We start from the raw sequence: 23,770 nt of genomic DNA, 5'->3' as shown, positions 1-23,770 counted from the left end.
GTACAAGTTAAGGGAGAATTTTATGTATTTAATTTATAAAACATAACCATACTGCAATAAGTGCACGTAGAAAAAATAAGATAAAGTCGCTTGAAATTCAATACAGAAATAACAGAAAGTAGTATATACAAGAAGAAAAGGATAAATCTACAATAACAAATAGTAAAAATTTAATTTAGGCCTCATTTATTTTCATTAAGATTAAGACGTCTGAATCTGAATGCACATATGGATGATTAAGAGGTTGTCTCTAGATCTGAACACTAAATGATTAAGACTGTTTGATTTTCAGCATCTGAATATGCATACTTTATTTATTTAAACATAATAAATATACAATTCAAATAAAAAAGTTACTAAATATTAGAAAATAAATACAAATTAATAAAATAAATTATTATTTAATTAAAAAAATGAAACATTTACGCGCTAGTATATATATATATATATATAGTGGTGGTGGGGTTTTGGGGGGCGAAATTATGGTGGTGGTATGTGGGGTGGGAGGGTTGTGAAGGGCCAACTAAGTGCCGGGTGGTAGGGTGGGGTGGGTGGTTGGGGGTAAGGTAGGTGGATGGGTGGGGCTTTGTGGGGTATAGTGGGTAGTGGGGCTTTGTGGGGTATAGTGGGTAGGTTTCAGGATAGGAAAGAATAGTAGTGGGGGTTGGGGTGGGTAGTGGTGGGGGTGATATTGGTAGGTTGGTGGGGTTGAGGGGGTTAGGGTGATGTTGTTGGTCGGTGGGGGGTAGGGGTTGGGGTGGGTAGTGGAGGGTGGTGGGAGTAGGGAGTGGAGCCGATAGTAAAAATTATCCATACAAAATACCTCTTAATGATATTAAAACTTTGTTCAAGATCTTAATGATTAAAGACCTATTCAGATCAAATAAGTGCTTAGATCTTAATGTAAACGAATGCACTTGTGGTTTTAAGAATCGAACTATTCGGATTCGTACCTCCATTACGGCAAATAAATGAGGCCTTAGTCATGTTAGTACATAAACTTGAGGCTTAATATTATCTAGCAATCTAATGTGGTACTCTCTTTAATCGGGTTATAAATTTTGGTACCACCCATGTGGGTGATGATTTTAGACAACTAAATGGCCCTGGGGTCGTTAACTCTAATGTAACTAAGATATAGATATATATCGCTATGAATATATATATCAGTAGTATATGTTTAACAAAAAAAGAAATATTATCTAACAATCTCTTAATATTGTCAAAAGGTTTACTATTTGATACTTGACACTAGAAATGCAGAAAACCTCAAATTTAAAGAAAAACTAATAATAATAGCAACACCATTATTACTTTTTGACGAAAACATGCTTAAATGAAGCGCCATTAAGCCATTTTACTTAAAATTGAAGTGTAGCAAGTGTTATTGTACACATCTAACATTCTTCTTAGTACTAACAACCATAATATTGCAACCCCTTTTGGTTCAAAAATAGCTTAATTTTTGGTTCAAAAAAGAACTTATCAGTGAATCGTTTTTTTCCGAAAAAAAATTAGTGGTTATTTTTCATGATTAAATCAGTGATTTATCTGTTGATGGTTAAAATTTTAACTTGTGGTTCACTATTTCTGAGGTCCGGCCAAAACCTTCACTTGGGTAGTATTCTGTACATTTCGTAAAAAAATCAGATAAACCCCTTGCTCTGTTCCATACGCACATCTTTGAATAGGCTAAAACCCCTTAGACTAAAAAGCTTGATTCTTCAGCCATGGCTTCCTTGTCCATAGACATAGCCACAACCTTTATGGGACTAGCCAAACGGCAAACCCTACCCTTCACTGCTCTTCGCACATCTGTTTTCCCAAATTTGTGGAAAACAAAATCCAGTTTATCCACTACTTCATCTTCAAGAATTGTTCTTGCAATTAATAATTCTGCGAAACCAAACAGATTATCTCGCAGATTTACTGCATCTGCTACCTCTACTTCCACCCCACAAAGTGAGGACTCTGATACCTTAACCAAGATACCTCCAGATAATCGAATTCCAGCTACCATTATCACTGGTTTCTTGGGTTCTGGAAAAGTATGTTTTTTTACTACTTCTTGCTATTTTCAGTTTGCCTCATATTGCTTTAACTTCATTACAACGTTGGTCAGTTAATAGTTCATCCCATTTAATGAGCAAAATGTGTTGCTTTAATGTTTTACTGTCGTTGGCATCTTTTGAGGTTCCAATTGCGGGGCAAAGTTTTTCTTTTGTCCACTTTACCGTGTGAATTAATGTATCCGAACTTCCATTCACATTAGGGCATATTATTGAGAAGGGAAATTTAACTGTCAATTAAACACAATTGACACAGTTAGATTTGTTGTGTACTCAAAATAGACATAGGTTAAATTTTTTGCAATTATCTGATTCAAATCTGATGTTGCAGACTACCTTGTTAAATCACATATTGACCGCAGATCATGGCAAGCGTATTGCTGTTATCGAGAATGAGGTATGTGAATGGATTGGATAATCTTAATATTAGAGAGCTTATTTATTTCTTATATGCTGATATGTTTGTGTCCAGTCAATGTCTAACATATTATTTTGTCTCTCCACTCCCAAGGCAGTTTCTGCACTTATCTTGTCAATTTTAGCTTCTTGCATTTCAGCTAGGTAGTGAATGTCTGAAATCTGAATTATTATATCTATCATATATCTTGCAGTATGGTGAAGTGGATATTGATGGTTCTTTGGTTGCTGCAAAAGCTGCTGGAGCGGAGGAAATTATGATGCTTAACAATGGGTGTCTCTGTTGCACTGTGAGGGGTGATCTAGTTAGAATGATTGCGGAGTTGGTCAGTAGAAAGAAAGGGAAATTTGACCATATTGTCATAGAAACTACAGGTAAGAGACTGATGAGATACATTGTTCTGGACTGAAATTGTTCTAATACAATTTCTGCAGCTGAGAATCCTGCTGTATAATTTAGGCATTTGATTATCTGTTTATCTTCGTGCGTTCTTACACAACTAAGCCAAAAGTTCTCTTTTCTTGTACATCTGATGCCAATGCTGTCTCTCTTGTGTTGATTTTGCAGGATTGGCAAATCCGTCGCCAATTATTCAAACTTTCTATACGGAGGATCAAGTTTTCAACGATGTTAAGTTGGATGGTGTTGTTACATTGGTTGATTCTAAACATGTTGGTTTGCACTTGGATGAGACTAAGCCAAAAGGCGTGGTCAATGAAGCAGTTGAGCAAATAGCTTATGCTGACCGTATTATAGTAAACAAGGTACATGTCTATCTATGTAATGGTAGATTCCATCTCAAATACCCATTGTCCAGTAAGGTACTGTTTCCCATAATAGTAATTGTGGCTTTAGAGTTGCCACAGGCAGAAATTATCCCAGATCTGGTGTATTTTATTACTTCAGGATCGCAAAAAGAATATCATTGCTTACCAAACAATATTAGAAGGCATAGAGGATATATCTGTTAATGCTGCTTCCTGTCAAAATTATTTGTTAAATCAGTGTGCTCCACAGATTTTAGCTTCCTTGTGGTTTCTACCTGCAAGTGGAGGTTACCTGAGATATAGATTGAGTTTGTTTTATGGAACTTGAGATTAAGTTTGGACATCCGTCTCGCTGCAATCTGACTAATGTTTTTCATATCCTTGCCAGACTGATCTTGTTGGTGAGTCCGAAGTTTCTTCCTTGATTCAGCGAATAAGGGTTGGTATTGTGGCTGTTGTCATTTGACATAATATTTAGCTGTCAATCTTAGAGTTACTTACTAAGCTCTCGTGATGAATAACAGAACATAAATAGTATGGCTCAATTGAAGAGGACACAGTTTGGAAACGTCGATTTGGACTATGTTCTAGGGATTGGAGGCTTTGATTTGGAAAGGTCTGACTTTTTCCCTTTCTGATTGTGTATACTTTTCTGTAAATCTCCAGTGCTTATATAGTTTCTTCTTCTTCTTCTTGTCTCTTCTTCTTCTTCTTCTTCTTCTTCTTCTTCCATTTCCTTCCTTTTGTGTACCATGCCTGTAAAATGTATTATCATGCTTCAACTTCCTAAATAATATCTTTGACTTTTAGAGCACTAAGATTCTTGCTTTTTCTAGTTGATCTCCTAACATGTAGAATCCACTGGCTTAATTAGTATCAAGAAGATGTTTTTCTGAGGACATTCTTAAGTGTGCATGTCTATTGTTGTGTCTTGCATTTTATGAAAAATTACATATATGTCATACTAATGTTAATAACTGGTCAAGTCCTTATTCTTTTTTTGTATAAAAAGAAATTAAATGACTGGTCAAGTTCATTCCGGATAATATGTTAATCTGATGCTCATGCTCTTCCCCAGAAGAAAAAGGTAAATTCAAAATTTGGATTTGCTTGTCAAGTTCCCAGTATTCTTCCTAACATTATGAAGAAGTATATCAGATGCCCAACTCATTCTGAAACCAGAATAGTATTTTATTGTCAATATCCTTGACAGGGCCCGGGGAATCAGTAAACCTGCACTAGTTAATCCCTAAGGGGCTGGCAGCAGAGGAAATGTCCTTGGGAGAAGGGAGGGAAAAATGTCAGAACAGAGATATAAACGGAGAGGCCCCCAGGGCTTTGGTCTGGTGATAAGAACACAACTTGTGATATGTGTATTAGGCGCACATAACGAGTTCGAACCTTGCCTCAATCAAAAGCCTGGTGTTTAAGTGGAGAAGGGTAGAGGGGTAGGCTCATTATCCACCAGGTTTCGAACCTCAGGGATATCTCGATTATCAAAAATAAAATAAAATAGGAGAGGATTAAAGGAAAAGTTGAAAGTTGCACGTGGGTGTTTGCTCCTTCAGGTGAACTGTGGGAAATATGATTTGAATATGATCCTTCTTTGTGAATAAAACATTTACAAAGAGCAATATCTATTACGTAGGTTTCTGTTTCATAATTTCAGACTTTTTTTTATGTTTTAGTCAAGGTCTTGATAAATTTCTTCAGCTAATGATAATTGATTTAACTCTTTTAATGGTTCTTTTAACTATGGAAAATTGTAGTGCTGAAACACTGATATTCGTCAGATATATACTTGTATTCTTTTTTATAGATGTCTATCTTCTCTTAGATTGATTTTGCTTTGTCAAGTTCTTATGTTACCGGACTATTGCTTACTTTATTTTGAATTCATAAAGAATTGAGAGTGCAGTTGGCGCTGAAGGTTCCAAGGAAGACCATACTGGCCATGATCATGATCATGATCATCACCACCACCATGACCATGGACATGAACATGAACATGATCACAAGCATGGTAAGCGTTCTTTGATGTTTTAATTTCTACACTAGCCATTGTAGCAGCTAATGTCAACAAAATGCAGCACCAAAATCAGTTAGTTCAGTTTTCCAAAGAACTATTTCCCCTTATTTTGGAGAAATCACTTAAGCAATCTGTGTTTGGTGCTTTCATGGCTTCTCTTTAGTCGTAATGCTATGAGTATGCTGTTCTAGTTATTGGAACTATTAACTTTTCTACACACAGAACTTCTTACCAAGCATCACAAGCAGGATTGTTAACGAGTCTACTCAAGCCTAGTTGGGGAAATTCTAACTTGGTTAGACAATCTGTACGAGCTTAGTCAAGCTTGATCCAATTTTATACGAGTCAAGGTCAAGCTTGACTTCGGCTTGAATAAATTTCTACAAGCTCGAGCTTGCATTCATTTTGAAGCTACTTATCATTGAGCTTCTTCAGGAGCCCGTTTCTTAACAATATTTACTTTAAGAGAATATTGCAATAACCATCTTCCTGGTGAATACCTTTGGGTTGGGGGATTGGAGCCACTGACTGGAGCATAAGTACCTGTTTTATGTTCAAAGAGAAATGCAAAAAGGGGCTTGTTTGGGGTGCGAGGGGGGTTGCTATTTGTGAACCTAAACAAGCCGAGTCGAGTTGTAGGATGAACTTGAGCTCGGCTGTTTAATAAATTAATGAGTCGAGTTTTGATTTCTTTGCGAATGTGTTTGTTCCTTTACAGCATTAGGCCCTTTTTTAGTCCTTCCCAATGCTTGTCTTTGGGCATTTGTCTTTTGTTTGTATTGACCAATCTACTTTATTTCTGTTAGCATCTTAACCTTTTAACCCCCAAATACAGCGACCCGTACATGCTAATTTTGCACTTTCCAGTTTCATTGTTGTTCGTCCACAACCATCATGGAAATTTCAATCTCTTGAGTGTTTCTTTCTGTTGCTCCACTTTTGATGTACTAGTGCATAATTGTGACATCACATTATTTCTCAAAAACCAGTTCTGTTTTTAGTTCATATAATTGGATCTTGAACATTTGCCTCAACCTTAAGAGTGGTGTTGCTTTCTGCTATTTGGTTAATATGATGTGTCAAATCTTTTGCAGAACATCATGATCATCATCATTCTCACGATCACACTCATGACCCTGGTGTTTCTTCTGTCAGCATAGTTTGTGAAGGGACCTTGGATCTTGAGAAGGTTGGCATTGTGGTCTTTCGTTTGACCATTTTTAAAGACCATTTTTTTCATAAATACTTCATTCACTAGTGTGTATAAGCTGTAAATATGGGCAAGAATGCTAGTTGTATTAATAAACTAAGGAATTGTAATTCTGTATTTCAGGCTAATATGTGGCTGGGAACGTTGCTTATAGAACGAAGCGATGATATATATCGGATGAAGGGTCTTTTATCTGTTCAGGGAATGGATGAGAGATTTGTCTTTCAGGTTATTAAATTCTTTGCCTAGTGCTACTTTTTTTTTTTTTTTTGGAAAACTGGTAAATTGTATTCCTCAGTATTAAGGATATGCTGGAGACCTCCAAAAAGTTATCCTCAAGGAGCAGTAAGATAAAAACTATTTACATGCTTCCTAACAAGTCTGCCAACTGTTCTGCTCCCTCTACATTTGCTTCTTTACACCAAAAATGAAAATTTGCAATACAGTTCCACTAAATTTTCTGCAGAGTATTAAATTTATCCTCAAAACACCTCCCATTCCTCTCCTTCCAAATTGTCCACCAGATGCATGATGAAACTGCTACTTATCTTACTTATATATTATAATGTGATAACTGCTACTACAAATCCCTTTACGTGGATGAAATATCTCTTGTAATGTGGATGTGAATTTCACTCTTATCAGATAAAACAAAATGTGGATGTGAATTAGGCTTTCCATCAGTAGGACAACAACAATCATACGTCATATCTGCTTCTTTCTTTACTTGGCCTTTTCCTTATAGACCGAGTTACTTTTGAGGGGTTTATAACATGATATTTTGTCTTGTAAATGAGTTCTTTTCTATTTACGAAGGGGCGTCAAGTTCTTTGTTAGCTCATGTACGGTTTAAGGAGCCAAGTTCTTACCTTCATATTAAGTCACCCCTTTTTTTGTTTGTTTGTTTGTTTAATAACAGTGTTGTTTAGACTTAGCTTGTGCACATATTTTTGAGGGTACGTACATCATTCGACCAATATAGGTACCAGGCAACTTTGTCCAACAAGACTTGCGCAAATGAGAAGAAATCAACTAGGTCTTTTGGCCTTTGATGGGATTCGCACACGGTTCCCATAGTATTTATTTGATTTGCATTTACCATTAGGCCACACCCTTGGGTGTTTAGGTCAGTACCTATATAATAGGACATCATCAATTGCAAAGCAGGCAATACCTGATGAACTTTAATTGGTCTAGGCATTTGACTGATGACTTATTGCAACCTGTTCAGAGTGCCCAAAACTAAGACCTTATTCTCATACTAAAGGACCAAGGTAAGGGGGCAGTCACGTGGCTGCTTCTTTGCCATGCACAATTCCTTTTTATGTCCACTCATTTGTAACCTGGTGGCTAAAACTCGCCATTCACATCTCATTTGTATTGATCCTATTCGACTTATTAACAACTCCAGGAAACTGAATATTCTAGTAAGTTTTAAGCATGAGGTACATCTGACTCTCAAAGGTCATCTTATGCATCATCTGAATTTTGCTGTTTTGATATGGAATATTGCCAGATATAGATTAACACCAATTTGGTTAATTATGATTGGTGTTAGTTATTACATGAGAAAACCACTTTTTCCAACTACTACCCACATATTCTTCATCGGAAGATCACTATGGAATGGAATATTCAATCCTATAGAATGATCCTATTGTATAAGTAGGACCTAAACACACAGGGGTGCTTAGATAGTTTGAGAATGGTCCTTATTTAAATAGTGACCTAAACGCCCAATGGTGCTTGGATAAGTTCACTTCTATAGAACTGTCCTTATAGAATGGTCCCTATTTAAATAGTCTGAGCAACATCTTATAAAAAAATTACATTGTTATCTGCACCATACAGTAAGTAGAGATATGAGAGGTGGGACAGTTTTATCTCAGACCTTTCTTGTATATGTTTTGAAATCCATACCAACTTGGCTCTCATACTATGGGATTCAGTAAGAGGTTATCTGTGTAAGTGTAGAAACCATTGGTGTATCCAGCCCCTGCAGTAAAACTTTGCCCTCAGAGGCCCAGAACGAGGGCTACTCTTATAGAGTAGTTATGCTCCTTAAAGTGACTAAGGGTGATATAATTAATGCAACCGTAGTGAGGATAATTTTTGTCATGACAAATACTCTTTTGGCCCATTTTTAATAGCTTGATTGGTCCGTAATATCCATGTAAAGCTCAGGGGAAGAATGCTATAATTGATTTGTTTTGAAGATTTCAAGTTACTAAGATCAATGTTTTACTGGTGTGCATTGCAGCCTCATTCAATTTTTGCTAAAGTAAATTCTATGGCACATGATAGTAGTCAATTTGCTAACGTGTCTTACCTTTTGGTGTAACAGGGAGTTCATGACATATTCCAAGGTTCTCCAGATCGGCCATGGCGGTCAGATGAACCAAGAACAAACAAGATAGTATTTATAGGGAAGAACTTAGACGCAAAGGAAATAGAGAAGGGCTTCAAAGCCTGTTTAACATAAATCCCAGATTCTGGTTGCTATTCTTTAAAGGCTGATGACAATAATGTGAGTGTTACTGTTACTTGGTCAGGGGAGAGGAACCTTACACATGATTGACTTGTTATTAATTAAGAGACAGCAGAAAACTTTCTGGTCCTTATTGGAAATACAAGTCTAATAAGTTTATGCTGTTTGTACCCTTTTCAGCTATACTCTGTGAATGATAAAAAGACAAAAAATTATGTTTTCACAGCTTCAGTTGTAATGATGGGATGGGATGGGATATGAAGAGAATTGAATAAATTTTCCCTTCCCTCAGTTTCTTCGCCATCATATGCTGTTTAGGTGACATTTTTCTGATTATTTGGTGTTCTTACCGTAGATTAGTGAAATACAAATAAACGATGGGGAAAAATGTTGAATTAATTTAGTTCTACCACTAATTCATGAAATAAATAACTTAAAGCAACACATGATTCTAGACCTAACAAGTTTGTAAATGTGATAGAGAATGACACGAGAAGATGGATAATTTTTTATTTTTTTTTGGGTAGGGTGGGGAATTCAATTCCTTCATTTCAATGGATAATCTATTTTTTTTTCGGTTGCGATAATTGTTTTCCAATGGTCTTTGTTTTGCTTTGGAGTCAATTGGACAATTTTTTTGAACCGGAGTTAGGGATTAACAATTGGAACTAGCATTTTTAGTCCCTTAATTATTGTTGCATTATGATTTTGGTCCTGATAATAGATGATTTAGCACTTTTAACCTTAAATTATAAAAATGTGTGTATTTGGTCCTTTTATATAGAAAAATGATATTATTTAGAATTATATTGCCCTCAAATGTTAATAAAATATAAACGTAATATTAAATATTCATAATTAAGTGGTGTCAACATTGATAATGTAATTAATTTGGGAAGATTCACCCTAAAAATACATCATTTCAGAAGGTTCAAAATGCTTAATCAAATACTATTATATCACAGCATCAAATTCAAAATTTACACCTTTAGGAAGAGAGGGAAAGGACTCCGTCGGGTCAAAGTTTCGGGCCAGACCTGAGCCCAAACCAAAAAAAGATGGACCCGCAAATTAGGAACACCAATTATACAAGCACGAATTTACTCTCTGCAATTCATCTGCTCATATGGCAGACCAGATAAGTCTGGTATGCGACCTTCCTCCTTTCTCTTTCGATTGGAAATTTTACTGCAATTTATTGAAGCATTTTAGCAGATTGTTTTATGATTCGCTGTAGTTGGTTTTGCTTTGCTGTTGAATTTATTAGCTCTATAGATTCTGGTTGTGCACGCTTCTTTATTTCTTTGACAATGTCACTCAATTAGAAATTATCTTTACTTCCATTTTCTTATCAAGCAGTTGAAATTTAAATTTTCAGGTGTTATTTTTACTTAGATATGAATCCTCATAATCATAAATTGGACTATTACCTTAATATTGTTATAGCCTGTTTCTGTAAGCTGAGACTGGAATTGTTTCTGTTTTAGAGTGTTAAAGAAGATTCAAGCGCTACTGCAACTGTCATCAACTCTTTAAAAACATCATTTTTGTTGCAGGAGATGGAAGGTGAGGATGATTATGTTGAATATGTACCAGTTGCAAAGCGCCGAGCGATGGAGGCTCTAAAGATCCTTCAGCGCAAAGGAAACTCTGCCGTTTTGGAAGAGGAAGCGGAAAAATTGAATCTTGTTGAGGCTAAGCCGAGTTTGCTTATGAAGGCCACTCAGCTAAAGAAGGAGCAACCTGAGATTAGTCCCACTGAACAAGTAGTCCTTCAAGAGAAGGAGATGATTGAGCATTTATCTGATCGGAAGACGTTAATGTCCGTTCGCGAATTAGCTAAAGGTATTACTTATACGGAGCCTTTGTTAACCGGTTGGAAGCCCCCATTAGCCATCAGACGGATGTCAAACAAAGCCTGTGATGTCCTTCGAAAGCAGTGGCATATTATTGTGGATGGCGATGATATTCCTCCACCGATAAAGAATTTCAAGGACATGAGGTTCCCTGAACCCATATTGAAGAAACTTAAAGTGAAGGGGATTATTCAGCCGACGCCAATCCAAGTGCAGGGCCTTCCTGTTATTTTAACAGGTCGTGATATGATAGGTATAGCTTTTACAGGCTCTGGAAAAACATTGGTTTTTGTTTTGCCACTTATCATGGTGGCTTTGCAGGAAGAAGTTATGATGCCTATTGCTCCCGGGGAAGGGCCACTCGGTTTGATTATCTGTCCATCTAGAGAGCTTGCCAGACAGACATATGAAGTTATAGAAGAATTTTTAGAACCGCTCAAGGAGTATGGTTATCCTGAATTGAGGCCTTTGCTGTGTATTGGTGGAGTTGATATGAAGTCCCAAATTGATGTTGTGAAGAGGGGAGTGCACATTGTAGTTGCTACACCTGGAAGACTCAAAGATATGTTAGCAAAGAAGAAAATGAACCTTGACAATTGCAGGTACAGACCTAATCTTCTAGATCAATACTTGGGTAGTAGTTTGTGATATCTATCTGGTTGTCGTGCTTGTTTTCTATGCTTTGGATCTAACGTGTTCATCTGGATGGGATCTCTGTTATCTCAAATATAAATACTAGATGAACAGATGAAGAGTAATCGAAACGTTTTTCCTGGCTTGTATGATCCAGACAGTTTGATGTTACATAGAACGACTCATTTATTTATACCTAACTTCTGAACAATCAAGTAGATGGAAAGCTGTCTGTGGGAGAATTTGCTTACGAAATGGTACTCCCTCCGTCCTAATTTGTTTGACACTTTTCGCTTTTCGAGAGTCAAACGAGTTGTTTGACACTTATAATACTCTTTAAGTTGTTTCCAAATATGTAAATTTAATTTTAAAATTTTTTTTAAGATTCTATGTTCAAACACACTCTCTCGTAAAGCGAAAAGTGTCAAACAAATTGGGATAGAGGGAGTACCTCCTTTTTCAGCCGAAGTCAAATATAAACAGTGGGAATTACTGACTGACTGCTAAATGCTAATTTGAGTCCGTCCTCTCAAAGATTGTATATGTCAATCCCGTTCATTGATTGTTGATTTGCTTCTTTTACTTTACTTCCTTAGAATGTATGTCTGCCAAGTTTGTGGTGCCTACTGTAGTGTTGGTTCTTTGCAGATACTTAACACTGGATGAAGCAGACAGATTGGTTGATCTCGGTTTTGAAGATGATATTAGGGAGGTGTTTGATCATTTCAAAGCTCAAAGACAAACTCTTCTTTTTTCTGCTACTATGCCCACGAAGATCCAGAACTTTGCACGAAGTGCATTAGTTAAACCAATTACTGTGAATGTGGGGAGGGCTGGAGCAGCTAACCTTGATGTGATTCAGGAAGTGGAGTATGTAAAGCAGGAAGCCAAGATTGTTTACCTTCTCGAGTGCTTGCAAAAGACTCCACCCCCGGTTCTGGTTTTCTGTGAGAACAAGGCTGATGTGGATGATATCCATGAATATCTTCTCTTAAAAGGAGTTGAAGCTGTGGCTATTCATGGAGGCAAGGATCAAGAAGAGAGAGAGCATGCGATTGCATCATTCAAAGCAGGCAAGAAAGATGTTCTAGTTGCCACTGATGTTGCCTCTAAGGGGTTGGATTTTCCTGAGATTCAGCACGTAATTAACTATGATATGCCTGCTGAAATTGAAAACTACGTGCATCGGATTGGACGAACAGGAAGATGTGGGAAAACAGGAATAGCCACTACCTTTATCAACAAGAATCAGAGCGAAACAACTCTCCTTGATCTGAAACACTTGTTACAAGAAGCAAAACAAAGGATTCCTCCTGTCCTTGCAGAGCTCAATGACCCAATGGATGACATTGAGGCAATCACAAATGCAAGTGGAGTAAAGGGTTGTGCATATTGTGGTGGGCTTGGTCATCGTATCACGGACTGCCCCAAGCTAGAGCACCAAAAGAGCGTGCAGATAGCCAATTCAAGGAGAGACTACTTCGGTTCTGGAGGTTATCGTGGAGAAATTTAATTCCCTTACTTATTTGCACTCCGCAACATTCAAATGTATCCCCTTCTCTTTGTAGCTTTGATGATTGTTACTACTAATTGGTTTCTCAATGTAAAATGTAATATTCATGGTTAATCTAAAGGTTACTGTTTCTTGGATGTCTTAACTTTTTGCTCCAGAATCCCAGATGTATCTCAATGTTAAGACAGATGTGAACGTCTAATTTTTTGTTATCAACATTTATCTTCACTTTGGATCATATTACTATTGTTGAGGATTGTAAAAATTGCAAGAGTATTGCCATAAGCTGTCATTATGAACTTTCTTGGTTGTCCATGCCTCTTGACACACTCATATTCACATTGAAGATTGATGATTATTCTGCCAGAAAGAAACAATTATAAATTGATGCAATCATCCTCTCATGACTAAATCCTGATCTATCTTGGGACTCATTAGTACAAAATAATACTCAATGATCGTACCCTATGAACGGGTTGGGGTGGCGGGGGGGGGGGGGGGAACTTAAAGACAAGCCAAAAGCAAAATCCTTATAAATTGAATGACCATTTCCAAGTTCATCTATACCATATATATTGAACAAGTAAATCCAACTAAGAGCATCTACGCACAAAACAAACTGATCCTTCAGCTATGACAATTTTACAAACACTGGAAACCAATGCATATGGACAAGCAAAAGCATATATTTGGCCTGCCATGAAAATGACTACAAGATTATATAATTCCACGACTTGAACATATATAAACTCCGATATCCCCTCCTTTTTTCATCAAACAAGTGCTCTGCCCCCTACAAGAAATATTACTCATATACTTTCTTCTCAGAATCAAAACATTATGGCTGTCACCACCTTCACTGAGGAAAACACTTCTTCCCTTCCCCCAAAAAGAATATTCAAGGCTTCCATTGTTGATTCTCATAACTTGATCCCGAAGTTGATGCCACAAGCTATTAAAAGCATTGAAGTTCAAGGTGATGGAGGTGCTGGAAGCATCAAGACCATCAATTTTCCTGACGGTAAAATTAATCTTCTCATAATTCGTTTAGTAGACAACATTTGTGAAGAAACAACAACTCTTGTTTTATCTCTATTTTTGTGTCTAGGTGGAAATTTTAAGTCCATAAAGTATCGTGTTGATGAGCTTAACGAGGAGACATACACATATAAGTACACATTGGTCGAAGGTGACGGACTGGTAGACAATCTTGAGAAAATAACTTACGACGTGAAGTTTGAGCAGTCAGCAGATGGTGGTTCCATCTCTAAGGTGACTAGCACATACTACACTCTGGGAGATTTCAAGCTCAAGGAAGAGGAAATCAAGGCAGGCAAAGAGAAGGTCTTGGCTATGTTCAAAGCTGTCGAAGCCTATCTCATTCAGAACCCTGAAGCCTATGCTTAGAGGGTTGCTATGTTATGGGATGCTGGTTTTCTCTCTGAGTCCTAAATTTGTGTTTGGTTTGTGGCAGCAATAAGTATCTTCTGATGTGCAATAATGTTGTTGGCTGTTTTTATGGTTAAATAGATGGTAATCTTGAAGTGTTTTCTGTACCGGTCTGCATCTTCATTTGTGATTTGCTCGAAAAGTTGAAAGAGGTGATTAATGTTTGATGACTAATTGACGTGAGAATCCTAACACTGAGAATGTAGCAACTAGCAACAATAATAGCTTCTTCATCAGTCTAGTAACAGTAACAATTTCTCTTCTAACATGAGGCTGCTAGCTGCTAGCCTTCTAGTCAAAGTATATATAATTTCAGATGATGAAATTTTTGAGACATAATATAATTAAGTAGATAAAAGTGTGGTTTCTCTAATAGTTTAAGTTTTTAGACGAGACAATTACACAGTTCAACATGATATCAAAGCAGACAAAAAGTTTTGAGGTTCAAATCTCACTGATACCCAAGAAGCAAATTAAAAGAACGGAAAAGGCTCAAATATGCCATCCAACTATCAGAAATGACTCATTTATGTCACTCGTCAATAGTTTGGCTCATTTATGCCATCGAACTATAGGAAATGGCTCATTTATGCCATCGAACTATAGGAAATGGCTCATTTATGCCATCGAACTATAGGAAATGGCTCATTTATGCCACTCATCAATAGTTTGACTCATTTATGTCATCGTCATTACCAAAATGACTCATCCATGTCATATTTCATTAAAACTGGTTTTACAATATCATATATGACACGTGACCTCCAACTAGATTATAATTGTGGGTGGGTAAGGTGTATGGGTCGGATTTTTTATTAATTTGGTATTTAAAATTAGGCTGGTTTAATTAAACGACGTAGACCTCTAATTGGAGGCTACGTGTCATATCTGGTATTATAAAACTGGCGTTAATGAAAAATGGCATGGATGAGTCATTTTGATAATGGGGGATGGCATAAATGAGTCAAACTATTCATGAGTGGTATAAATGAGCCATTTCCTAATGACATAAACGAGCTATTTCCGAGTTCGATAAAGATAAATGAGTCAAACTATTGATGAGTGGCATAAATGAGCCATTTCCAATAGTTGGATGGCATATTTGAGCCTTTTTTTCACGTGTTTGGTACATGAAAAAAAAAAAAAAAGTCAGCACCACACGTGAGGGGAAATTGCAGCCTCCGGGCCATCTAATCTTCACAGATAGACGGAATCATCGATCTGAGAATTCACATACACATTCAGTAGCATCCTGGAAAACAGCATCTGAAGCTTTCAGTTCTCTGATAACAACTGCTGGATTTGACTCTTCACTTAGAAGTTGCGGGAGTCCATGTCGATGACGCTGTATAAGAAAAGAACATATCATCAAGCAAAGTTCAATAAAAGCAATCAACTTTGATTGTAGCAATAATAAGATTATCTTATTAATACCTTCCGGTTGTTTACAGCCTGAATTTCGTTTTGAGTTGCATTTACCAACTTTCTTCTTTCTTCCACACCCTCCAAGAAAGCTTCCTTGATTAACTCTGCTTCATCTTCAAGAATTCTCAATCTTTTATCAAGTATTTTAACTTGTTCAGCATGCACAACCTCCTTATTTCTATAATTAGCTTCTTCTGCACAAAAATTCCTTGATGAACTATCAGCCAAGTGATGCGAGTACGCGATGGATTTTCCCTTGTTGCCTGACATGCTGGCTGCCCCTAAAAGCATATTGATGGGTATGTTCTTCCGGCTTCAATTCATTCAAACTACTAACAAAATTTTCTGGCGTATATTTTTAGTATTTACTTATATAGGAAATTTTGAGGTCTGATTGTTAACTGATAATGGCATGGTGAAACCGGTAAACTAGAAATTATTTGTCTTGAAGCTGAAATTAGCAGGGTGTGATTTCTTCTGTTCAAAGAAAGAGGCTAATTTTGGATGCATATAAGCAGAAGGTGTTAATGCAGTGTTTTCATAGAACGGCAGTAGCTTTAATTGTAACTAGTTCTATTTTTGGCACTTTTCAGAATGATTTGTTCAAATTAATCTCCCATCCTTTCATTGGACCGTTGCTAATGTAGTTCTAACTATTGACAGTTCTGTGCCTGTACGCTTCATCGGAATTCGAGTCTTATTTATTGAGCCACTATGTTGAGCTCAAGCTGAGAGCAACAGACAAACCAGTTCCGCTTCACTTCCAATTTTCAAACCTCAGGCATAACTTGTTTTGCATTTTAGGACGAATGTTTCTAAGAGAATGTAACACCTCATTACTTTGAACTTTGTTAGGAATTATATGTGTATGTTAACCGGCCTCACTAGCCAGTTAGTATGTTCAAGTACAGTACGCAGTTCACTCGACTAGCTCAATACGCACCACTTGGTTCAAGCACGCAAAATTCTGCTCAACTCAACTTGGAAATATACACAGTTCGTGAAAAAATGAGAATTATAGCATATTCAAGATCTATTGAATAAGCTGAAAGCTTTTATCTTAATTACACGGTGGTTTCTCTGTTCTGTCCCAGCCCCCACTAAACGAGGGGGGTGGGGGAGAAGAAGGAAAAGAAAGAGATAAAAAAAAAAAACAGCAGGAGATTGCAGGTGCACGAATTCAACAAAACTTGTACACAGAGACATCTGAATTGTAGTAAATGAAATCGCAGGCGCAACTAGTCAATTGGTACTTCAACCTCCATCTTCAAACCAGGATGGTCCATGATCTGAAAACATACAAACACAAGGGCAAAGCAATAAGGAGAGAGAAATATTGAGCACTACAACGAGAAAGATAGCTTGAGCAATACAATCATACAGCTGATCTTTTGAACCCACTTCAAGCTATCGCAATAATTCACCAATCCACACAAAAGCAATTAACAAGTCAATTTAAATGATAGTGGCTTCATTACCTGCGTGTCTTACTTTAACAAACGAAATAGCATGCGGAAGCATACCCATTGAGACTAGCGAGTTGCCTAGCATCATTAAGGTGTCTCTATATGTAATTCTTTTTTAAACTTCAAGAGATCAGAATAGACACCACTTCTTAATTGTAACATCTAATCTCTCTCATTAACACGTGCGCCCCCCCCCCCCCCCCCAAAAAAACACCCCCCCCCCACACACAAAACAATAGTTAATAAAAATCACTTAAAGTTTTGTATTCTCAGTCCAGAAAATGTGAATTAACCTTAATGAAGTCATTCAACAGCAGTAATGAGTCCCTTGTATAACCAGCCTCGTGCAAGACCTGGCTCAACACTTCCTGCAATCCAGATCAAACAAAGCAGAGGAACTCATCAAATTCATTATTCAAAAGCTACACGAAATGGCAACTGATAAACCGCAGCTGCATAAGCCAGGAAGCTACAAAAATCACATGAGATTCAGAAAGTAAAAGGTTCTTTAATCAAGGATAGTGACTGGCTGATGTTAAGAGATGCAAAGAAAATACTCAAACTTACAGTGCATGTGAATGCAGCAATGTATCAGCAAATTGTCTACAACATGAGGAAATAAACCAACCAATGATACAAAGGAAAGTCAAGGTACCGTAACACATTCAAATTTTGAATCTTAACATGGTAGTTACTGACTATGAACATTTATTTTATATTTCCTCAAATTGTCCTTTTGAACAGATACTGGCAAACAACCACCCTCCCAATTTTTCAATCTCAAGAACAACATTTTACTTGCAGACATGAATTATTAAACTCCTCCATCACCTATGCCAAGTTTCTAGCCATTTTTCTCCACTTCGACCCTGATAAAACCAGAGTAGATAAATAAAAAGCTGGCGTGTCATGAGCTAGATCCAAAGTCAAATCTACGTAAAGTAGCAGAGTTCATGACTCAACTAAATATACTTGACAGCCTTACATTTGAACATTGCACTTTAGACCCTTAAATTAAAACATATGCATACACAAGATTCTATGGAACCCCAAATTAAGGTTTCAAAATGGGAAGACAGGCAAGTATAACACTGAAATAAGCACTATTAGCTTTAAAGATAAGAGAGGAGCACCAAGCACAAAGAGATTCATTGACACAGAAAAGAATGCTCAGACTCAGACTGATATTCTGATTTCTGAATATACACTTTGACATGTTTTATACAACACTTCTTGGGTTACCTTTTGGCAGAGTTATATACTGTATTAGTTATGGTCCTTTACATAAAAGCGCAAGCAAATGATCACAGTGAAGAACCAAGATAATAAAAATCATAAAGCACTACAACGTCGAATAAAAAAAATTAATTACATAAAAGCACAAGCAAATGATCATAGTGAAGAACCAGGATATTAAAAATCATAAAGCACTAAACGTCAAATAGCATAATTATAAGGGAACTTTTCAAAAATGTACAGCCCAACACAAATATTACGCCACGTAGCCCAATATACAATATCATACAACATTATACCTGGGGGGAAAGCATTATACATAATGTATCAACCTTGGGTGAAAGGTGTTTATATAAAAATATGGGCTAAACCGGGTAACAAACTCAAAATATGGGCTACCTGGCGTAAATATTTTCTCCCAATAGACATAGAGCGTAATTTTCCCTAATTAAAATCCGTAGTGTGTTTAGGGCACTTCAACACATGATTTAGATTGTCATACATACTGTAAATGGGTTGACGAAGTCTACCAATACATATAATCCAAACTCCTCTTTAGGAGCTACCAATCTTTTGCAGGAATACTCATCTTGATGAAGATGTACAATATCTCCATCTTTTTGGTGAAAGATGAATGAGGTAAATCATTCTGACACTTTTGTAACTCTATAGAATCTTTCGGCGTTGGATTAGGAGACTATTCATACATCTTGTACAAGTCGGAAACTTTCTAAATGTTGTTTTTGTGAATAAAACTCTGTATCAAAAAGAAAGAGTGGAAAGGATAAAAGATGTAAAGTACCTCTCGTTGCTTGTCAGAAATGTATGACCCAGTTAAATCCCGAAGCACTTCCATTATATTATCAAAGGTCACCTTCCCATTGCAATCAGAATCATATACTTTGAAGATAACTAAAACAAAATGGTAGGTGAAGAAATCAGTAAGTGCTAAAAAGGGAAAAGGAAGTACAAAAATTATAGTATTAGGTTAATAACAAATCTCTTGTTTCAAAATACATTTTCAGCAATAAAAGAATTTGTGTAAGTGTTGCTACAAGAACCCTTCTTCAATATGGCTGGTCTATTACCACCAACCTCTAGACCTTCTACTATAAGTCCCTAGTCCTCGAAAGACTAACAAAATGATTCAATACCACTGATGGATCTTCTCTTTAAACCACATTAGCAAATGCACTTTTTAGTAAAGAAAAGTAGAGAGAAGAATATTACCAAATCTAATGGATATGCTTAATAACATCTATCGGGAATAGTAGTAAGTCTAAGATGTCACTAGGTCTAAACAAAATATAAAGCCAATATATTCTTTCCTTAAGTTGCAAAAAATACAACATATGTAAAGTTATAATGACATACGTTCAATTTTCTGTGCCATGCTCGCTTTAGCACTGAAGGTAGATAAAAATGCCACAAAATCCTTGAAGTTCAAGCCATCCACCATCTTAAGCAATCTCTGGAAAGATGTGTTTCACATTATTATCAAACACAAAGAGCAGACCAACAACACGACAAGAAATATACCAATACCTTATTACATAAAAATCTACTAGTTAATACCAAAACAAAAATCTAAAAGCACACCTGAGAGAGTGGATTCATTGCAAATTCTGGAACTGACAGAATCTCATCAGCTGATATAAAACCCTTTGAATTCCGATCAAGTTGGCAGAACCTCTGATACAGTGACACTATTTCCTGCTGTGAAACTGGACTTTCTTTCCCAAATTAGTAAGCAGTGCAAGAAAAGGAACAAGAAAAAAGACTAATAGTAGATGAGTAAGAAAAAATTACATAGATGGTTGCAGTGGTCTTGAACATCCTCAATATCATACTGAGTCAACATTGAAGAAGCATTACCCATGGTCAAATCTTGGTTGGCAAAACTACAAATCCAATCAAATTAACAGAAACCCACTAAACAAAATCAGATTTTTCATCAAAAATCAAAACCCCAATAAAGTCAACCACGATGAATGGGAGTAACAAAATTTTTATAGTGGCGAGTCTCAAGAGTATAGTTGTAGGGATTGAGCAAACTATGTCATCAACAAGACATTAATAGCGACCTAGTTTGGGTCTACTAAGGTGACGAGGAATTTGATGTCTGTCTATCGAAATCACCTACCTCCTAGAGGTCTCAGAGATTCCTGATCTGCTGTTTCGCACCATGTATTTATCGTCAGATGGTGAGTAATAAATAATAACTTGATAATACAAAATTATTACTCCACTTGAATTGATATGCTAAATAATCAGTCATACTTTAGTTATTTGATTTTTCTCAAAAAAAAAAAATTATAATTTGTTGAATTGTCGATAAAACGAATAAACATATTTTATTTTATTGTGATTATATATAACACATCAAACAAATAATATTTGAAGAAATATTTGACAAAGTTCCTTGTGAGTCAGTCTAGATTATATACTAGTGAATTTGTCCGCGCAGTCATAAAAGACACCAATTATTTATTAATTGTAATATAGATAGAAAAGGTATATATATATATATATATATATATATATATATATATATATATATCAACCGGTAAACTATTCGAAAAAGACCGGACTACAATAAGATAAATCGGAGATATAAAGTACTTTCAATAATATGGTAGCAAGTTCATACTTCAAGAAATATGACATGTTAGATGTTAGTTGTCCAACTTTTTTAAATGTACTATATTTGTAATCTGAATTTACAATATCTGATGTTCAAGAAGGGTGACATTCTTGACTATTGTGATCATATCTAATTGTAATAAAGTCTTACAAATGCCATGAACATGACTGTTAATTATTTGAGGGTTATAGTAATAAGAACTTGTGTGAGTAATGGAAATAAAAACCACTAAATCTTTGCATTAAAAAATATGAATGAATGGAGGAATAGTAATTGATATATTTTTTCTTGTACAACAAAAAATAAAGAAGTAGGAGAAACTGTCCAAAAATATATATATAAAAATATCAATTATCTTCTTGATTTATTAAAATGTTGAATTTTGAAAAAAAAAATTATGTTCCTTTTTATATAAATAACAATGTCTTTATCTCATATAAATCAAGATTTTTTCAATATTTTCGGAGATTTCTCCTTATATAAAAAAGAATGTAAAATAGAAAGGGCAATTCGCAGAATTGCCCTTCTTTTGGGGTGGTCTTTAAATTTTGCCCCTCATATTTGCGGTCTTTAAATTTTGCCCTTCATATTTGTGGTCTTTAAGTTTTGCCCTTAGCTTGGATACCTGAGATTTTGGGTTCGAACCCCTGCTCAGGCATAAAATAAAAAAATAATTTGGCAAGGTAGGGCTGGGGGGAGTGTATGCCCCTCCATAACTTCTTTAAGGAAAAACTAAAGTTATGCTTAGGGGCATAACTTTTCCTCAAGACATAGTTATGCCTTATGGAGCAAAACTTTTCCTTAAGGAACTATGCTTTATAGGGCATTTTTAATTAAGGCATAACCAAAAGTATGCCTTAACTAAAAGTGTGCCTTGAAAAGTTTAAAAAAAAAAAAAAATGTCTCAAGCAAAAATAAGATAACTTCCTTAAGGAAAAACTAAAGTTATGCGGAGGGGCATAATTTAGTTTTGCCTTATGGGGCAAAACTTTCCTTAAGGAATTATGCCTTATGGGGCAAAGGCATAACCAAAGTATGCCTTAACTAAAAGTAAAATGTCTCAAGGCAAAATCTGCCCTCCGGCATAACTTCCTTAAGGAAAAACTAAAGTTATGCGGAGGCATAACTTTCTCTCTCATATAATTTAGTTTTGCCTATGGGGCAAAATTTTTCCTTAAGGAACTATGCCTTATGGGGCATACTTTTAATTAAGGCATAACCAAAAGTATGCCTTAACTAAAAGTAAAAGTTTTAAAAAAAAAAAAAATGTCTCAAGGTAAAGTCGCCTTTCTCATAACTTCCTTAAGGAAAAACTAAAGTTATGCGGAGGGGCATAACTTTTCCTCAAGGCATAATTTAGTTTTTTGCCTTAACAAAATTTTTCCTTAAGGAACTATGCCTTATGGGGTATACTTTTAATTAAGAACCAAAAGATGCCTTAACTAAAAGTGTGCCTTGAAAAGTTTAAAAAAAAAAAAAAAAAATGTCTCAAGGCAAAGTCTGCCCCCGCATAACTTTGGTTTTTCCTTAAGGATTGTATGCATACACTCTCCCCCGGCGTCTTGCGAAATTATTATTTTTTATTTTATGCTCGAACGGGGTTCGAACCTAGAACCTCGGGTATCAATTAAAGATCACAAATATGAGGGGCAAAATTTAAAGACCACCCAAAAGAAGGGCAATCCGTGCAAAAAATTGAAATAGAAAAATACAACAAAAAGAATTACACCCACTTGCCGTTTCTATATAAATACCAAACATACAATTGATCCCATAGAAACAACCGTTTGGTTAGTAGTTAGCAGACTTCTAACAAAGTCATAAGTTGCTATCTTCAACCAAAAGCAATTAGATACTTTACGACAATCAGAAATTCATACAAAATCAAAGCAAGAGAAATCATGGAGACGAAAAAAGAAATAAAGGAGAAATTAATACAACATACACATCATTCTAACGACCTTAATCATACGTAAAATAGAAGGAAAAAAATACATAACGAATGCATAATTTTTCGAGCTCTTGTAGACATTCTCTACCACAAACCGATCACCATTCAAGAACTTTTTTCTTCCTCACGCCAAAATAAAATATGAATATAATATTGTAGTGAATATGACAACATTACTGCTTCAAATATGAAATGAATCCAACAAGTATAAAGTTACTATTTTGAATCAAAACAAATTTCACACTTTCAATTTAAAAAGTTAAGGAATAAAAACTTCCTGGACATTTTTTGGGATAATCTCCAATTCTTTCTGAAAAATCATTCCTCAAACTGTCAAAAATTCTCATCGTAGCTACCTGTAATTGCAAATTAAAAATGTTGCAGAACTGTAAGTTAGGATGCCTTTATATGTGAGACCATATTATGACTTTTCGTTATCCTTCCTTTATAATTGTTCTTTATTACGGTCATAACTCTTCAGGGCACTACAACTCATCATTATCTTCATTATAAATATAAATACATTTAATAGGGACTTAATTAAGAAATGAAGGGAAAATATATTAGAGATTTTTAACCAAAATGAGAAGTAAAAAGTAAAATAAAAAAGGAGAAA

At 35.8% G+C, this 23,770-nt stretch overlaps 5 protein-coding genes across 7 annotated transcripts; 3 read left to right on the top strand and 2 right to left on the bottom strand.

Moving 5' to 3' along the window:
- Positions 1-1,591: 1,591 nt before the first annotated feature.
- Positions 1,592-9,284, top strand: LOC132055600 (uncharacterized). Its single transcript, XM_059447511.1, has 10 exons — positions 1,592-2,048; positions 2,401-2,466; positions 2,681-2,861; positions 3,055-3,251; positions 3,643-3,693; positions 3,779-3,870; positions 5,159-5,277; positions 6,378-6,472; positions 6,617-6,721; positions 8,838-9,284. The coding sequence occupies exons 1-10, from the start codon at positions 1,731-1,733 to the stop codon at positions 8,973-8,975; spliced, it is 1,362 nt and encodes a 453-aa protein (XP_059303494.1). The 5' UTR covers positions 1,592-1,730; the 3' UTR covers positions 8,976-9,284.
- Positions 9,285-9,960: 676 nt separating this feature from the next.
- Positions 9,961-13,120, top strand: LOC132055599 (DEAD-box ATP-dependent RNA helicase 35). Of its 2 annotated transcripts, none has more exons than XM_059447509.1 (3): positions 9,961-10,128; positions 10,538-11,439; positions 12,119-13,120. In XM_059447509.1, exons 1-3 carry the CDS (start codon positions 10,108-10,110, stop codon positions 12,981-12,983), a joined length of 1,788 nt encoding a protein of 595 aa, XP_059303492.1. In that variant the 5' UTR covers positions 9,961-10,107; the 3' UTR covers positions 12,984-13,120. The 2 variants fall into 2 exon arrangements, with proteins under 2 accessions (XP_059303492.1, XP_059303493.1); XM_059447510.1 differs by lacking the exon at positions 9,961-10,128 and adding an exon at positions 10,135-10,359.
- A 677-nt stretch (positions 13,121-13,797) lies between these two features.
- LOC132058118 (major allergen Pru ar 1-like) lies at positions 13,798-14,576 on the top strand. The gene is made up of 2 exons (XM_059450681.1): positions 13,798-14,004; positions 14,092-14,576. Exons 1-2 carry the CDS (start codon positions 13,824-13,826, stop codon positions 14,388-14,390), a joined length of 480 nt encoding a protein of 159 aa, XP_059306664.1. The 5' UTR covers positions 13,798-13,823; the 3' UTR covers positions 14,391-14,576.
- Positions 14,577-15,550: 974 nt separating this feature from the next.
- On the bottom strand, positions 15,551-16,734 carry LOC132055598 (uncharacterized). The gene is made up of 2 exons (XM_059447507.1): positions 15,867-16,734; positions 15,551-15,777 (listed from the first exon to the last, which is right to left on the bottom strand). The coding sequence occupies exons 1-2, from the start codon at positions 16,146-16,148 to the stop codon at positions 15,646-15,648; spliced, it is 414 nt and encodes a 137-aa protein (XP_059303490.1). The 5' UTR covers positions 16,149-16,734; the 3' UTR covers positions 15,551-15,645.
- A 124-nt stretch (positions 16,735-16,858) lies between these two features.
- On the bottom strand, positions 16,859-20,744 carry LOC132055597 (uncharacterized). Of its 2 annotated transcripts, none has more exons than XM_059447506.1 (6): positions 20,369-20,744; positions 20,159-20,283; positions 19,934-20,030; positions 19,362-19,471; positions 17,577-17,691; positions 16,859-17,146 (listed from the first exon to the last, which is right to left on the bottom strand). In XM_059447506.1, exons 1-5 carry the CDS (start codon positions 20,436-20,438, stop codon positions 17,593-17,595), a joined length of 501 nt encoding a protein of 166 aa, XP_059303489.1. In that variant the 5' UTR covers positions 20,439-20,744; the 3' UTR covers positions 16,859-17,146; positions 17,577-17,592. The 2 variants fall into 2 exon arrangements, with proteins under 2 accessions (XP_059303489.1, XP_059303488.1); XM_059447505.1 differs by having other exon boundaries at positions 17,617-17,691; positions 20,369-20,740.
- Positions 20,745-23,770: the final 3,026 nt, after the last annotated feature.

The sequence above is a fragment of the Lycium ferocissimum genome, chromosome 5, assembly GCF_029784015.1.
Source record: "Lycium ferocissimum isolate CSIRO_LF1 chromosome 5, AGI_CSIRO_Lferr_CH_V1, whole genome shotgun sequence".
Taxonomy (NCBI): domain Eukaryota; kingdom Viridiplantae; phylum Streptophyta; class Magnoliopsida; order Solanales; family Solanaceae; genus Lycium; species Lycium ferocissimum.
Note: the sequence above shows the minus strand (reverse complement) of the source record. Positions and strands in the feature narration are given on the sequence as shown.